The sequence below is a fragment of the Aquarana catesbeiana genome, linkage group LG12, assembly GCF_042186555.1.
Source record: "Aquarana catesbeiana isolate 2022-GZ linkage group LG12, ASM4218655v1, whole genome shotgun sequence".
Taxonomy (NCBI): Eukaryota; Metazoa; Chordata; class Amphibia; order Anura; family Ranidae; genus Aquarana; species Aquarana catesbeiana.
The window spans coordinates 4,055,212-4,072,942 of NC_133335.1; the positions used below are offsets into that span (position 1 = coordinate 4,055,212).

Here is a 17,731-nt window from a genome sequence, read left to right on the forward strand (position 1 = left end):
TCAGGACAAGCGATGGTTAAAAAACTCTACCAAGACACATTTTTCACAGAGTGGGGGAAGGTTAGGTTGCCATGCAGTGGCAGCCGCTCCATTAGAGGCGTAGGGGTGCCGCCCCCCTGTTCCATACGCCCGGCCCCTAATCTTCATGCGGGGCGCCAGAAGCATGGATTCCAATGGGGCTTTTTTTTTTTTTTTTTTGAAGCACGTGATTAGAGACTGAGGCTCTGATTGGCTTCAAAAAAGGGTGGGCTCGGGGCGCAGAGCACTGCGCCCTAAACCCACCCATTTGTGTGACAATAGGGAATTAATATTCGCTATTGTTTTCCTGCTTCTTCTCCTAAGATCTGATTGGCCGTGAGGAGAAGTGACCGTATTGGAGGAGGAGGCGGAGTTGTAGGAGAAGCTGCCTGCTACCTACATGGGGGAGGTGAGGGGCTGGTGGGCGGACGGGCAAGCTACTGGGAGGGGTGGGGGGTTTGACTGCCGGACCAACTGACCGACCAAACGGGGGATGGGGGGTGGCCTGTGGTTTGTTTAAAGCCCCCCCAAAAAAAAATGACGCACCAGCCGCAATGCCATATAAATGATTTTACATTTCCCGGTGACAACCACTGCCAGCATTTTGTTATACAGGTGTCACAGGGACAGGAAGTGTCCTCAAATCACCTGACATAATGGAAGTACGCAGTTTTCCCCCATGCGCAGAGCACCGTTATATAATCCGCACGCCAGTAAAACATAAAACATGAAAACAATCCCCTCCACAACAAAGACTTCCACCGGATTGTCTCTAAGATGTGATAAAAGCCCTTTCACCTTAAACGTTTCATCTTTAATTTGCGCCCCCCCCTCCCCCATTTACAGTCGTCTTACAGCGTGGATTGTCAGGGAGGTGCATGCTTTGATGTCTGAGAAGATTACAGCCATTACCGCTCCGGTTCTTAAATTACAATTCTGGCTCCTGACAGCAAAGATCGCGGTGCGCCGACTGCGCTCGTTAAAGGGGAACACACACATTTCTTCATTAAGAAAACATGTGAATAGTGATTTTTTATTTATTTTTGACAACCTCGGGTATTGAAATTGACATGATATTCAAAATATACGATCTCATATACCATCAGTAGAGTGATCTGTGCAGTGTCTGGGGGGTTTGAGCGTTCTGAAAACACATGGAGGTCTTTTCCTGCCAACATTAATGATTTTTACCGTGCTTCCCCAGACACAGATATGTCACATCCCATCTACATACAAGACCCCTTTCACACTGAAGCACACCTAAAATAGCGATAAAGCGCCGGCCGTTTTTGTGGCGCTTTTCGGCTGCTTGCGGGGCGTTTTTTTTCAGGTCATGTGACCTTAAAAAAAAAAAATCCAAAAACTACCACTTTTGCTGTGCTTTCGAATCACTTTTTAGGCCTCTTTCACGCTTGTGCGACCTGAAAGTCGCGTGATTTTGCCGTGATTTTTTGCCACAATGTTGATGCAACTTTAAGCAATGCCTGTGTAATATTGATGTCTATGGACCTCAAATCGCATCAGTCGCATCAAACTCGAACCAAAGTAGTGCAGAGACAGCTTTGCACAGATATGAACAGTACCCATTGGAAATCATGGGGTACGACTTGTCTTGCAACTTCGCAGTCCCAAGTTGCAGGACAAGTTGCACAAGTGTGAAAGGGGCCTAAGGCGCCGCCCACTCATTTCAATGGGCAGGGGCATTTTTGGAGCGTTTTTTTTACAGCACCCCAAACCCCCCCCCCAAAGATGCTGCTGCAGGACTTTTTCTAATATCCCGCAAACGCACCGTCAAATGAATTGGAGGCAGTTTTCAGTGCTTTTCTGCCCCTATTTCTAGCGCTAAAAACGCTTGAAAACTGCCTCAGGCCGCGTTCACACCTATGCAAATTGGATGAGGGTTTCCCCGCATCCAGTTTGCATTACAGGAGATTGTGACCGGCTCCCTACGGAGCTTTCTATGGAGCCGGTTCACAAATCTCCGTTGCGGCTGCGGAGCGGCTTGCACAGGAACGCTGTGTGTCTTTGGCTCCATTTCAGGGGCAAATTCAGGCAAAAATTCGGCCCCTGATTCATCCCTTAAACGGAGAACAGGGACACAGCGGAGCCCCCTGCTGGGAACCCAGCCTTAGTGTGAGAGGGGTCTTACTGTCATACAAAGAATTCTTCCAGGGGCCCCAGTGATACCATTTAGGATGATAGGAGGAATCTTCAACTGCTGCATAGTTATACACGATGAAAAAAAAAAAGATACAAAGCAACACAAGAACTGTTACTTCTACGCAACAAAGTATTATTGTACAATTGTTATTCATCTCCTGAGAGAGTCTGGAGTCAAATCCAGAGAATGCAGAACCCTGGAATTCTGCAAAGAAAGGAAACTGGAAGCCTCGTTCACACTGGCAAGGATATACTTATAGTGGACATTTCTAAATGCATGCCATTTTTATTTTAAATGGTACAACACACTCTGTGTATTTTTACCTCTTTTTAGATGCAGTCTGGTTTATTGCATTTAGTGAAAATAGAAATCTGTGCATCCGGGGGTAGGTTAGGTACTGTGCCCCCCCTGTGTACAAAGCCAACTCCATAAAAACATGGTGTGATCAGTTGGGTGTGGAGAAACTCGAGTGCCCTGACCTCAACCCTACTGAACATAATTACATAGTTAGCCAGGTTGAAAAAAGACACAAGTCCATAGTTATTTATATATATATATAACACAAACCAATATACACAATCCTTCACCCACAGTTGATCCAGAGGAAGGCGAAAAACCCCAGCAAAGTATGATCCAATTTGCTTATAATCCAAAAATTCCTTCCTGATCCCCCGAGAGGCGATCAGATTTTCCCTGGATCAACTTTACCTAAAAATGTCAGTCCCCAGTTATATTCTGTACATTTAGGAAAGAATCCAGACCTTTTTTTTAAAACAATTTACTGAGCTGGCCAGAACACCCTCTGGAGGGAGTCTATTCCACATTTTCACAGCTCTAATGCCCCGTACACATGGTCGGATTTTCCGATGGAAAATGTGTGATAGGACCTTGTTGTCGGAAATTCCGACCATGTGTGGGCTCCATCACACATTTTCCGACACACAAAGTTTGAGAGCAGGATATAACATTTTCCGACAACAAAATCCGTTGTCAGAAATTCCGATCGTGTGTACACAAATCCGACGCACAAAGTGCCACGCATGCTCTGAATAAATTAAGAGATGAAAGCTATTGACTACTGCCCCGTTTATAGTCCCGACGTACGTGTTTTATGTCACCGCGTTCAGAACGATCGGATTTTCCGACAACTTTGTGTGACCGTGTGTATGCAAGACAAGTTTGAGCCAACATCCCTCGGATTTTGTTGTCAGAATGTCCGAACAAAGTCCGACCGTGTGTACGGGGCATTACTGTGAAGAAACCTTTCCGTATTTGGAAACTAAATCTTTTTTCCTCTAGACGTAAAGAGTGCCCCCTTGTCTTCAGTGATGACCTTAAAGTGAATAACTCAACACCAAGTTCACCATATGGACCCCTTATATATTTGTACATGGTGATCATATCCCCCTTAAAGTGGTTGTAAACCCTGTTATAACCACTTTTACCTACAGGTAAGCCTATAATAAGGCTTACTTGTAGATACTGTGAATTTCTCCCAAACATGCACAGTTTAGGAGATATTCACTGTACCCGCAAGTGCCGACGTCATCTGCACATGCGCACTGAAGAAACGTCTCGCTCATGCTGTTTCTTCAGCTGCTGTGCCGTTACCGGCGGATTCCGCGCGCATGCGCGGGAGTTACGTCATCGCGGCTCTGGCCAATCACAGCGGCAGTGCCCGCGAACCCAGAAAAAACTCTGGGACGATATGTCACAGCGGTGTGCGGTACCCCTGCAACAGCATTGTTATAAGGTATTTCATAATGAGCTAGTATGTGATGCATACTAGCTCATTATGCCTTTGTCTTGCAGGTTTTTCTTTTTTTTCATCTGGGTTTACAACCACTTTAACCTCCTCTTCTCAAGAGGGAATAAATTAATTTCCTCTAATCTTTCCTCATAGCTGAGCTCCTCCATGCCTCTTATCAGTTTGATTGCCCTTCTCTGCACTTTCTCCAGTTCCCTGATATCCTTTTTGAGAACTGAAGCCCAAAACTGAACTGCATATTCCAGATGAGGTCTTACTAATGATTTGTAGAGGGGCAAAATGATATCTCTTTCTCTGGAGTCCATACCTCTCCTAATACAAGAAAGGACTTTGCTTGCTTTGGAAACTGCAGCTTGGCATTGCATGCTATTATTGAGCTTATGATCTTCCAAAACCCCCAGATCCCTCTCCACTATGGATTCCCCCAGTTGTACTCCCCCTAGTATGTATGATGCATATTCTTAGCCCCCAAGTACATAACTTTACATTTATCAACATGAAACCTCATTTGCCACTTTGTTGCCCAACTAGACAGTGCATTGAGGTTGACTTGTAAATTGGAGACAAAGCTTGGTGTCATCTGCAAAGACAGAAATGGTACTTTTAATCCCAGACCCCATATCATTTATAAAGGTATTAAAAAGTAAGGGTTCCAACACTGAACCTTGGGGTACACCACTGATAACCTTAGACCATTCAGAGTAAGAATCATTAACCACTTTGGAATGAATTGGAACACTAATTACAAGTCACATCTTCTGGATATAAACCCAGCACCATAAAGACATGGTTTTGCCAGTTTAATGTTGAGGAACTGGAGTGTCCGGCACAGAGCCGTGACCTCAACTCTACTGGACACCTTTTGAATGAATTGGAACACCACTAACAAGCCTGCCCTATAAAGACATGGTTTGACCATGTCATAGTGTGGAAGAACTTGAGTATCCTGCACAGAGCCCCCAACCCCACTGAACACCTTTGGAATGAATTGGTGCTCCAATTACAAGCCAGCTCCATAAAGACATGGTTTGACCATGTCATGGTGTGGAGGAACTGGAGTGTCCTGCACAGAGCCCTGACCTCAACCCTACCGAACACCTTTTGGCTGAAATGGAACATCAATTGTGATCCAGGTCTTCTCATCCAATATCAATATCTGACCTAACGATGTGCACAGATTTGCCAAAGACATCCTCCAACATCTTGTGTCCTTCCTGAAAGTGTGGAGGCTGTTAAAGATGCAAAAGGGCAGCTCCATAATCTGGGCCATGGGATGTGGGGGAACTTCATATTAATAACCATGGGAGGTGGGGGTAATTCCATATTAATGACCATGGGAGATGGGAACAGCTCCATATTCATAGCCATGGTAGGTGGGAGCAGCTCCATATTAATGGTCATGAGAGGTGGGGGCAACTCCATATTAAGGCACTGAGGGGTGGGGGCAGTTCCATAATAATGGCCATGGGAGGTGGGGGAAGCCCCATACTTGTGGCCATGGGAGGTGGGGGCAGCTCCATATTAATGGCCATAGGAGGTGGGGGCAGCTCCATATTAAATGACAATGGGAGATGGGGTTAGCTCCATATTCATGGCCATGACAGGTGGGGCAAATCTATATTAATGACCATAGAAGGTGGGGGCAACTCCATATTCATGGCCACGGGAGGTGGGGGAAGCTCCATAATAATGGCCATGGGAGGTGGGGCAAGTCCATATTAATGACCATGGGAGGTGAGGGCAACTCCATATTAATGATCATGGGAGGTGGAGGCAGCTTCATAATAATGACCATGAGAGGTGGGGGAAACTCCATATTAATGACAATGGGTGGTAGGGGCAGCTCCATAATAATGGCCATGGGAGGTGGGAGAAACTCAATATTAATGACCATGGGAAGTGGGGGAAACTCCATATTAATGACCATAGGAGGTGGGGCAAGTTCCATATCAATGGCCATGGTTTTTAAATGAACTCTTCTACAAGTTCATATAGATGTGGAGATCATGTTAGCATAGATTATTTGCCTGTAGACCCTGGGGCTCAGAGCTGGTAGCCCATTTATATATGTATTTCAGCTGTGCATTTAGATCTTTGGCAGAGATCCCCTATTTCTCATGTCTATAGGAGAAGCACGAAGAATGGTTTCCGTCCCCTCTAACAGATTGTGTTTTCACAACTGAGACACTCAATTAGGAAGGCAGACAATACAAGCTGAAAACAGCTCAATCTGGGTCTTGGAAATCAATATCTGCAACAAGCTGACGTCTTTCCATGTTTCCGCTTGGTTTGGCGACTTCAAAACTGAAGACGAGAAGTGCGCACTTCTTAAAAATAGGCCAGGCCCTGGGTGTTTTCACTGACTGACAGAACATCTAGGAGGGGTGACCCTATCGCAATTATACACGCAGCAAATCTGTGATAAAATGTCATTTACTGCAGGCGAATATAACATGACGCATCCCAACCGTGAAAATAATTCTTTCCAGCAAAGTAACCCCGGACACGCTTCGCTCCGAATCCACCAAAAGTTCAGTTGTATAAAACTGCCGCTTACAACGATCGTGAAAGGGTCTGTCAAACTTTGCACAACTCTACAGAACGTGAATATCGGTTATCGTATTATTACTTGGGGCTCGTTTACACTTGCTTAGACTTGAACACACATTAAAGCGCCTACCGCTTCAACATGCTGTTTTTATGTGTTTTTGAGGCTTCGTGATGCTTTTTTTGAAGCTTTAACGAAGTTGGCAAGTGCCCAGTGTGTGTTGATTTTCTGTTTTAAAGGGGCCAAGTAGAAACCCAGCTCATTTGTACACCTGTTCAGCAGATCTCCCAGCACATTCGTATATTCGTTCAGCCGATCCCCCAGATTATTAGTACCCTTGTTCCGCAGATCCCCTACTCATTAGTACCCTCGCTCGGGAGATCCCCAGCTTCCTAGTACCCTCATTCAGCAGATCCCAAGGTTCTTAGTACCCTCGCTCAGCAGATCCCCAGATTATTAGTACCCTTGTTCAGCAGATCCCCCACTCTGTAGTAACCCCCAGCTCTGCTGATCCCCCACTCAGTAGTAACCCCCAGCTCTGCTGATCCCCCACTCAGTAGTAACCCCCAGTTCTGCTGATCCCCCACTCAGTAGTAACCACCAGCTCTGCTGATCCCCCACTCAGTAGTAACCCCCAGCTCTGCATGCTCCATTCGGGGGCAGTTTTGTTGGGATTTTGGGTGCAGCATTTGCAGCATTGCATCCTTCACTGCACAAGTGGAGTGTGTGCCATGTGGGGGTGAGGGGCTACATCTCAGGGGGGGTATCAGGGTACATCTTCACCTGTGTGGACAGGAATCCTTGCACCGGATCTGGGTGGTTGCCTGCCTGAACCCAGAAGAGGCAGCCGGGCTCCCAATGACACCAGAGAAGAAGTTGGTGGACCCAGGCTATGGTACTTGGGTGGGTCACAGAAGGACAACACTGGATTTTCTGAACTGCTGAATATGTGAAGCGAGGTAAAGTGGAGGCGGTGGGGCATGGCGTGGAAACCTTCACTTTAGCCCCTTGAATTTAGAAACACTCCTGCTTTTTGGTGCTACTTAGTGGTTTAGTGCTCAGATAACCCCACAACACGGCCACGTCTTTCCTACCAGCTGATGAGCTTTTTTGGACAGAAGACGATGTTCCTCGGTGGCCCGATGTGAGCCTGGAGTCACAGAACTAGACACCGCAAGCTACACCCATCAATCACCCCTTTTCCCAGCCCAGCTTTCATTATACATAAATGTCACCCGACCGTGACACCAGACTCTGAGAGACAAAATGCCACGCTGCTCGGGTCTTACCGGCTCAGAACTGGGAAGAATAATTACCGGAGGTCATTAAATACCAGCAGAAGCCAGTGAAGGGGGCTTGAAAATCTGCTGTGCGTGCTTTAGGGAAATAATATCCTCTGCTTATAATTACTTCTTACCTTCAATAAAACATGCCATCTCAGAAGAATCGTACTCTTCTGATTACATCGTGTTATTAATATAGTAACGCAGCTTGAAGTACTGTGATCAGTTATACACCACCATAAAACAGCGCCCCCTAGAGGATGTAAAGAAAATGGGGCTGCCTAGAGCAATAAGGTCTCTATACTAAGGATTTCCGGAAGGGGGGGGGGGCTGCAACCATGTAGCAAATTGTATATATCATTAATGTTATTATCCCCCAAAAAATAATGTCTAGGAAGCTTACCAGCAGAAGAATAAAGATATATTTCTATTTGCACATAAAAGCTCATCCTGGAAGGGTGTAGATATAAGCAGCTCATTCATACAGGTCACTCTTTATGGAAGGAAAAATACCTTTAAGCTGCAGTTTGTCTCTGAGCGGTGGTCAGCTCTCCAGCAGCCATTCTTGCATCACATTCACACCTGTGCAGGAAAAAAAAAAAAAACAAGAAGATGATGAATATACTTAAAAAAAAAAAAAAAAAAGAGAATAAATTCAAACAATGAAATGTAACTAATTTAATTAAAATTGTATTATCACTTGTTCAAAAACATTTCTCCGATTGAGGTCTGGCGCCGCCCTTGTGTCCCCTCCAGGCACAAGATGGCCTGTCACACAACCTGTGAACACAGGAGCTTAGTCTGTGAAAGCCATATCTAGCGCTAAAACCCCTGAAAACTGCCTCAGTGTGAGAGGGGTCTCTTACACCCCTTTCACACTGAGGCGCTTTACAGGCGCTATAGCACTAAAAAGAGTGCTATAGCTCCTTTCACTCTAATGTGAAAGTCCGAGCGCTCTCACACCAGGGCAGTGCGCTGGCAGGACGCTCAAAAAAAGTCCTGCAAGCAGCATCTTTGTGGTGCTGTAGGAGCGGTGTATACACCGCTTCTACAGCGCCCCTGCCCATTGAAATCAATGGGCAGCACCGCCGAAGCGCCGGCAAAGCGCCGCTGCAGCGGCGCTTTGCCAGCGCTTTTACCCTTTTTCTTTTTTTACCAAATTTGTGTGAAAATTTTTTGTAAAAATTTAATTTTAGTACAGTGTTGCATGACCGTGCAATTGTCATTCAAAAGTGTGACAGCGCTGAGAGCTTAAAATTGGCCTGAGCAGGAAGGGGGTACTGTACAAGTGACTAGTAAGCAAGTGGTTAAAGTGACAGCCGGGAACCAAGCAAGTGTGTGCTGAAGGAAGAGGTTGGAGCGGTATACAGACTGTATATAGGAGACATGTCCCTGAAGTTTGTTCTGAAGTGGGCATCCCATAATACCCCTCATCTCCAAACAAGTATATTACTCTCAATAAAACAAAAGAAACAAAGTCACAGCCAGTTCTCTGACTCGGAGTGACTGTGAAGATTGGGGGTGCCTGGCTGTGCAGGGTGGGGGGATCCCAGTTACTTGCAGCTTCGTAGGGGGTGCACTACAGACATGTACAAGTTTACTAATACTCAACCAACACATCTGCTGGTTCTGGAAGTTTTTATTTCTCCATTAAGGAGATTATCCTCGACTTCCTGTCCCCGTACAAGAAATAGGAAAGGGGAGGGGCTGCTTGTCACCGGGACAGAAAGACACTGACAGCAATAACAACATTTTCTTGATGTAGCACCCTGATGTTTAGGCGGGGTTGCTCTTAAATTTATTTGCCAAGTGATAGTAACCTTGGCTAATTTCTAGGGGGTCAACTGACTTCACCATAATTCTGGAATTGCTGCACTTCTCTCTTCTGTCACTAGGTGGCCGGGTACCTGGCGGCATTAGATAAGACAAGGGCATTGCAAGGACAGATTAGGAGTATATGGGATATCTCAGCCAATGGGCGGGGGTTTTCTTGACTCCCTTGAACTGCTGGGAGAGCCTATTTATTTGGGTGAGGTAATCGGGGTTCTGTGCCACCTGGACGGCTATCTGGGTGGACGTGTGTCGTCTGCCCCGGGCTGCTAGGCCGTAGTTTGGGCCTATCCAGAAGCAGGAGAGCAGTGTAGGGTTGGGATTGCGGATTGCAGTCCAACCAGAAGTGATGGTTATGCCAGCTAGAGAATCTGTCGTGGTCAGAGGTGGAGGGGAAGCTGTTGCCACTAAGGGACCATCCACCTTATTACCGGGGACCACTGTGAGTAGCTGAAGCAAGTACCCAAGGAGTATTCTCACCAACCGGGGACGGTGATGAATCGGGAAACTTCAGCAGGTGCCAAGCCAGGGACCCAAACAGCGGAGGTGACGTTTGCAGAGCAGCCTTGTGTGCCAAGCCAGGGACTGAGCGGGCCAGCGGGGTGACGCTTGAGGAGTATGTGTAAATGCCAAGCTAGGGACCCAGCAGGGATGCCGGGGTGGCGCTTGAGGAAGATACTGAATGAGAAGGTTGGAAGAGCTCAGGAGATCCAGTGGCAGTGGATCAGCAAGTCTAGTGAGAGAGACTGGGAGCTCAGTGGAGTGAAGATTTACAAGTGATTGTAGAGGAAGTAAAGACGTTTGTTACGACTTGTGTTAGGAACGGTTATAATACTGTTGCCATAGGAGACAGCGATCCTACACATGCAGATGTGGTGTCTTGCTGGATGCCTTTTCCTGCATGTCTGTCCTCCTATAGAAGTCTCGGAGTCTGCTAATTAACATGGCAACTACCTAAGGGTGTCCTGGCCCTAACCCTCTCTCCCACAGTTCTGTTCAAGAGACAATAAATCTCTTTGCATTCAAGAAGTGTCTGGCGCCCATGAATCTATCTTCCACCATGCCTCGTAACCCACTCTACATAGAAGGATGTCAGCTGTCCCCAACTCTGGAGGTCACCATTAGGCCTCCGGGGACCCAGGATTTCGCTATATTAAGTTCCATCCCTTACCCACGCTACTAAATATATCTATCAGAGAGAAAGTGATGCAAAAATCCCCCCCAGGCATGCTGATAGGGCTTTACAGCCAGCCCTGCTAGACGGGGGCCTGGGCCCCATCAGTTTAAAAGGGGGCACAGGCATCTGCTGAGCAGGAGGGCTACTGTACTGTCTTATTGCAGACACGATCCTCTTCTGTCTCCCCCTGCAGCACTGGCAGCTTCTCCTCTTCTCCTTCCCTCCGGCAGCACTGCAGGGGGATTGGTTCTGGCACAGGAGTCCCTTCCATCTGCTGTCTGGGCCCCCCCTGTGTGCCACTTTCTCCCACAGCGCTGCTGGCTTCCCTCCTCTCCCGCCAGAAGCTGCTACGGGCACGCAGGGGGATGTCATTTACTGGCCCCTTCCTTTCCTGAATGCACATCACTCCTGTGTCCATTCATCACTGAAGCATAGTAAACTGTGTTTACTATGCTTCCACTTGTGAATGAGCAGGAAGCCTCAGAGTGATTCCTATTCATTCATCTGTGCAGCTGAGGCTGAAGAGAAAGGGACTGATAGATATCAGGGGGGGGCCCTGTTGGGTAGGCTGTGTGGGGCCCTGTCGGGTACGTTGTATGGGGCCCTGTCAGGTAGGCTGTATGGGGCCCTGTCAGGTAGGCTGTATGGGGCCCTGTCGGGTAGGCTGTATGGGGGCTTGTCGGGTAGGCTGTATGGGGCCCTGTCAGGTAGGCTGTATGGGGCCCTGTCGGGTAGGCTGTATGGGGGCTTGTCGGATTGGCTGTGTGGGGCCCTGTCGGGTAGGCTGTGTGGGGCTCTGTCGGGTAGGCTGTGTGGGGCCCTGTGGGGTAGGCTGTGTGGGGCCCTGTCGGGTAGGCTGTGTGGGGCCCTGTCGGGTAGGCTGTGTGGGGCCCTGTCGGGTAGGCTGTAAGGGGCCTGTCGGGCAGGCTGTGTGGGGCCCTGGCGGGTAGGCTGTATGGGGCCCTGTTGGGCAGGCTGTGTGGGGCCCTGTTGGGCAGGCTGTGTGGGGCCCTGTCGGGTAGGCTGTATGGGGCCCTGTTGGGTAGGCTGTATGGGGCCCTGTCGGGTAGGCTGTATGGGGCCCTGTTGGGTAGGCTGTATGAAGCCCTGTCGGGTGGGCTGTGTGGGGCCCTGTCGGGTAGGCTGTATGGGGCCCTGTTGGGTAGGCTGTATGAAGCCCTGTCGGGTGGGCTGTGTGGGGCCCTGTCGGGTAGGCTGTATGCGGCCTGTCGGGCAGGCTGTGTGGGGCCCTGTCGGGTAGGCTGTGTGGGGCCCTTTGATTTCTAACAGCAGCCCTGATCACCCCAATAGGGACACGGATAGTAATAAAAAACCTGACAGAGGCTCTGACCCTCGCCTGGTTTATTCAAAAGCAAAATAATACGTTTTAGTTGGAGTTGGGCTTTCAGGATAAAGATCAATTATTGCAGATTTTTGTATTTCATGAACCAATCAGAATGTTGTTTTTGCCAGCGATGGGGAAATGTTATATCCTTGGAAGGATCTGTAGAAATCTCTCCCCCCCTGTCCCCGGTCACTGATCATTGTATTGTTGTCCCCAGGCATTGTCCGCGCCTCCAGCGTCTTCCCCATCCTCAGCACCATCCTGCTGTTACTGGGCGGCCTGTGTGTTGGCGCCGGGCGGATTTATAATCGAAGGAATAACATCATCCTCAGCGCTGGGATACTCTTCGTGGCAGCCGGTAAGCATCCAATTTTACAAAAAAAAACAACAAAACAGACATTTACTGACAATGAAATGCTCCCACGTCCTCTGTGCAACACATGCAGGTGTGCCTGAAAAATACCGGATTCTGTGCCTAGAGGGCGCCACTGCTGAATCCCCTCTAATTGTTTCCTGGCTGTGTTTCTAATCTGATAAACTGAAAAAAATATGAAAGTGAAAGCTGCCAATCTGCTTCCTGTTAAAACAACAGCAAAAAAAACTAGAGTTATAATGAGGATAATGCCATTAAATAATAGGATAGTAATAATGAAGATTACAGGTCGGTAAAGAGATTATATGACACCAGTGACGGGTTATTTGAAATAAACAACCTTATCTTGAATGAAATCACAAAGATCAGGATACAAAAAAGAAAAAGACAGCAGGCTCCCTAGTGCCTAAGGCATGCTACAATGACATACACTCATTGGCTGAGGGCCAACATTCCTTACAGGAGAAGTGTCGGGTTCTGAAAAGAATAAAACATCTATACTTACCTCCATGCTGCTGCTGGCTCTATGACCCAGAACCGAGCGATGACTTGACTGCTGATCACTCAGTTCTCAGGTTCCGCTCTGAGCAGGGAGCAATGACTAACAGTCTCTGCCCCTCCACAGCTCACTAAAGCGCTGGGCTGAGGAGGGGGTTGATAGCGGCTGGCTCAGGCTCTCAGCGGCACACTGAAAAGGCTGAGGCCAGCTGCCAGCCAGGCGTCTGGGTAGATCCAGACATTATTGTCGGGATCCTTCCAGAGCCTGGAGCAGCTCTGTGATGCCAGCAGACAGCGGGCTATTGCCTGCTGTCAGCTGATTCTGGGTCACAGGAGAGCACAAGCTAAATGCAATCATGTGCCCCACAAGAGAAGTATGACAAAACGCTTTGTACATAATTCTCTCTAAAGGGTACTGTAAAGCGGACCTGAACATAAAAAGTTAAGGCTTTTTCATGTTATAGGGAAAATGTGTGAATATATCCTGAGGAATCTACCTTCTGTCTTGAATACCTCCTGTAAACTAGTGTAGCCATGGCCCTGACCCCTAGGGGCCAGGGACATCCATCTTCACAGTGTGGGTTACTAGCCATAGTGGGTGTGGTGTAGATAGAGTAAGTTGGGCGCCAGACTCTTTGAGAATGCAAAAAGAGATTTCTTAACAGAACTGGGGAGAGAGGGTTAGGGCCTGAACACCCTTAGGCAGATGAAAAATACTTGGCAGACTCCGAGACAAAAATAGGAATAGAAGAACAGCTATACAATTCAAGGGCCTTTGGGCTGGATTGCAGCAAACTGTATCTGTAGACCGCTGTCTCCTATAGCAACTGATCTGGTAACTTCAACTTCAATACAGATCACAGCTCACAGTATCCCGTTGTGGATTGTCTCACTGAGCTCCCAGTCTCTCAGTAGACTCTTCAGATCCCAGCAGGATCCCTTGAGCTCCTTCGCAACTATCCCGCGGTGGCTTCCAAGTGTCACCCACACTGTCCCGCGGGGTCCCTGACTTGGCTCTTCAGCTAACCTGCTGAATCCTCTGCAAACGTCACCCACACTGTTCCGCTGGGTCCCTATCTTAACTCTGCTGAAGCCTTCACAACTTCTTCACTGTCCCCGGCTAGCGAAAAAGGTTGCTCTGGTACTTCTTCAGTCTCCACAGAACCTGCCCTCTGATAACAGGAGAGATTGTCCCTTGCTGGCGACTGTGTCCCCTTTACCCCTGACTCTGGTTCTCGCTTGCCTCTGGTGACAGCGGTCGTCTCTGACGGCAACTGCTTTCCTTCACCTGTGGCGACTACTTGGTTCTCCAGCCAGAAGAACCCCCTGCAACTTGGTTGGGCTCCAATCCTGAAGCCCCAACCCCGCACTGCTTGCTTCCACCCTGGATAGGCCTCAGACCGCCTAGCAGCCAGGTACTTCCCGGATAGGCCTTAGGCTTCTGGCCCAGCAGCCGGGAGCTTTTCAACACACGTCCACCCAGACAGCCATCCAGGTGGCACAGAACCCCGATCACCTGACTCTCCCAAATAAATAGGCTCTCCCAGCAGGCCAAGGGCAAAGAAACCCCTGCCAATTGGCTGAGACAACCCATCCACTCCTAGTTCAGATTTACTAAGCCCTTGTCAATCTAATGCCACAGGTAACAATGCCACCTAGTGACAGAAGAGAGAGGTGCATCAAACCCAGATTTAGGAAAAGGTCAGCGGATCTCCCCAACAATTAGCCAGGATGGTTACTGTCGAGCAAACTAAATTTGTAACCCTGCCTAACACCAGGAGGCTACACTAGCAGAGCACTTCCTGTGCCCAGACACACCTATTCTTTAGCCTCATAGCCTCTGCAGAGTGAGCTCATCTAAGGCACTGCTGCCTCGGATTGCTGGTCTCACGGGCTCTGGAGTGAGATTTGGTGATGTCACTACTATGCTGGTCACTGTTCTCCTTGCTGGAGAGGAAGCTGCACCTCAGGACCTGCAATGCAAGAATCTCCTTGCTTATGCTTCATCCATTCTAAGAATCTCTGGTTTCTCTGCCACTCCTGCTGTTCTTGTGACACGAGGAAGAAAAGCCCTGCTCCTCTACCAAGATGGCTGCCATTATACAGAGACACAAGGATTGATTTACTAAAGGCAAATAGACTGTTCACTTTGCAAGTGCAGGTGCCTTTAGAAAATCAACCCCACAGTGCTGAACAATGTATGGTAAGTCAGTAGCATAGAAGATTGATGGCAGAAAAAAAAAACAAGTGGTCCATCAAGTCCGCCCCTTTTATTTTAAACTTTTTTTATCCGAGTATAGATCTATGTTTGTCCCAAGGGCGGACTGACCATTCGGGCACTTCCCGAGGGCCCGGGCCACTAGGGGGCCCCATCAGGGTTGCCAGCCTCAGTAAAACCAGGGACAGATTGTAAAAATCTGTGTTTTTTTACATCTGTCCCTGAAATATCTGACACCGACATCATTTTGATGTAAAATTCCGAAGGCTATAGCTGCTCCGCCCCTCCACTAACTCCTCAGCCAATGGGAACACAGTGTACACGCCCCCTTCCCCCGTGCGGCTTCTTTGACTACAGAGCAGGATATGCCGACAGCTGGAGGAGAGGAGAGGAGAGGGAGGCGGGGACACAGCCCGCAGTGTAGTAGGGGTTGCAGGCTGATACAAGGTTAGATTACTAATTGGTTGAGATAAATGTAGTTATATCAGTGCTTTCTCTGGTGAGCAGGAGGAGGAGGAGGAAGCTATGTTTCCTCCAGCAGAGCTCCTGTCTCTGAGGATGTTCAATCCTTTTTCTGTGTGAGGAGAAGTACACTAATCCTGGAGGAAGGATGTTCTGAACTTCTCCCCCAATCTCTGCTATACCTCCCTAATGATTACCTGCCCACCACTACACAGGCACATCATCCTCCTCTCCTGTATTACCACCAAATGTGTCTGTGAGCTGCTGGGGCACTACTAGTACCAGCATGCCAGGAGATGGGAGCAGCAGCAGTGTGTTCAATTAGGCTGATTTCTAGATGAAAAGTGCTGGTATGTGTATACTGTGTGTATATGTATATGTTTAATGTGTTTATGTGTGTGTGTGTGTATATGTATACTGTATATATACACTGTGTGTGTGTCTGTGTGTATATACTGTGTATGTATACTGTGTTTATGTATATGTATACTGTATATATACTGTGTGTGTGTGTGTCTATGTGTATATACTGTGTATGTATACTGTGTTTATGTGTGTGTGTATACTGTATATATACTGTGTGTGTGTCTGTGTGTATATACTGTGTATGTATACTGTGTTTATGTGTGCGTGTGTGTGTATATGTATACTGTATATATACTGTGTGTGTGTGTCTGTGTGTATATACTGTGTATGTATACTGTGTGTGTGTCTGTATACTCTGTGTGTGCGTATACTGTATAAACCATGTTTGCCCACTGCCACTCAACAGAAGTCAATCTAACAATCCCATGCCCGTGAAAAATCCACTTGTTGCCATTCGGTGGCAGCTGATTGGTGCATTGCTGAGCTCGGCCTCGGATCAGGCAGCAGGGCAGGTCTGGGTACACACCTGTGCAGTGACATCATGGCACACATCAAACATGGCTTTTATTCACATGCCTCACTGCCCAATCTGTGACCAACCACAGCAGTTCCCTATTCCGCTGGCTCTACGACTCACTTGCGCAATTCAAAGCCTGCAATAAGTGGATTTTTTTTTAAGCCTTTTCCCTGCCAGCTGCCTACCACACCAAGCACTAAGGTGCAAAGGTGTGTGTAAGGGGACACTGATAGAAGGTGACACTCTGGGTGCTCTACCGTAGGGTGCTACTCTGGGGGCTCTGCCGTAGGGTGCCACTCTGGGGGCCCTGCCGTAGGGTGCCACTCTGGGGGCCCTGCCGTAGGGTGCCACTCTGGGGGCCCTGCCGTAGGGTGCCACTCTGGGGGCCCTGCCGTAGGGTGCCACTCTGGGGGCCCTGTCCTGCCAGCGGAGACCCCTGTCCTCTGTCCTGCCAGTGGCGATCCCTGTCCTCTGTCCTGCAAGTGTCGATCCCCGTCCTCTGTCCTGCCAGCGGCGATCCCCGTCCTCTGTCCTGCCAGCGGCGATCCCCGTCCTCTGTCCTGCCAGCGGCGATCCCCGTCCTCTGTCCTGCCAGCGGCGATCCCCGTCCTCTGTCCTGCCAGCGGCGATCCCCGTCCTCTGCCCTGCCAGCGGCGATCCCCGTCCTCTGTCCTGCCAGCGGCGATCCCTGTCCTCTGCCCTGCCAGCGGCGATCCCTGTCCTCTGTCCTGCCAGTGGCGATCCCCGTCCTCTGTCCTTCAAGTGTCGATCCCCGTCCTCTGTCCTGCCAGCGGCCATCCCTGTCCTCTGTCCTGCCAGCGGAGACCCCTGTCCTCTGTCCTGCCAGCGGAGACCCCTGTCCTCTGTCCTGCCAGCGGAGACCCCTGTCCTCTGTCCTGCCAGCGGAGACCCCTGTCCTCTGTCCTGCCAGCGGAGACCTCTGTCCTGCCAGTGGCGATCCCTGTCCTCTGTCCTGCAAGTGTCGATCCCCGTCCTCTGTCCTGCCAGCGGTGATCCCCGTCCTCTGTCCTGCCAGCGGCGATCCCCGTCCTCTGTCCTGCCAGCGGCGATCCCCGTCCTCTGCCCTGCCAGCGGCGATCCCCGTCCTCTGCCCTGCCAGCGGCGATCCCCGTCCTCTGTCCTGCCAGCGGCGACCCCCGTCCTCTG

At 49.0% G+C, this 17,731-nt stretch overlaps 1 protein-coding gene across 1 annotated transcript in view; it reads left to right on the forward strand.

Moving 5' to 3' along the window:
- CACNG4 (calcium voltage-gated channel auxiliary subunit gamma 4) overlaps positions 1–17,731 on the forward strand; it is a 72,054-nt gene that overhangs the window by 44,228 nt on the left and 10,095 nt on the right. Inside the window, exon 3 of the mRNA XM_073607143.1 lies at positions 12,348–12,488. Within this exon, the coding sequence (XP_073463244.1) occupies positions 12,348–12,488 (141 nt within the window). The remainder of the gene's footprint in view (positions 1–12,347; positions 12,489–17,731) is intronic.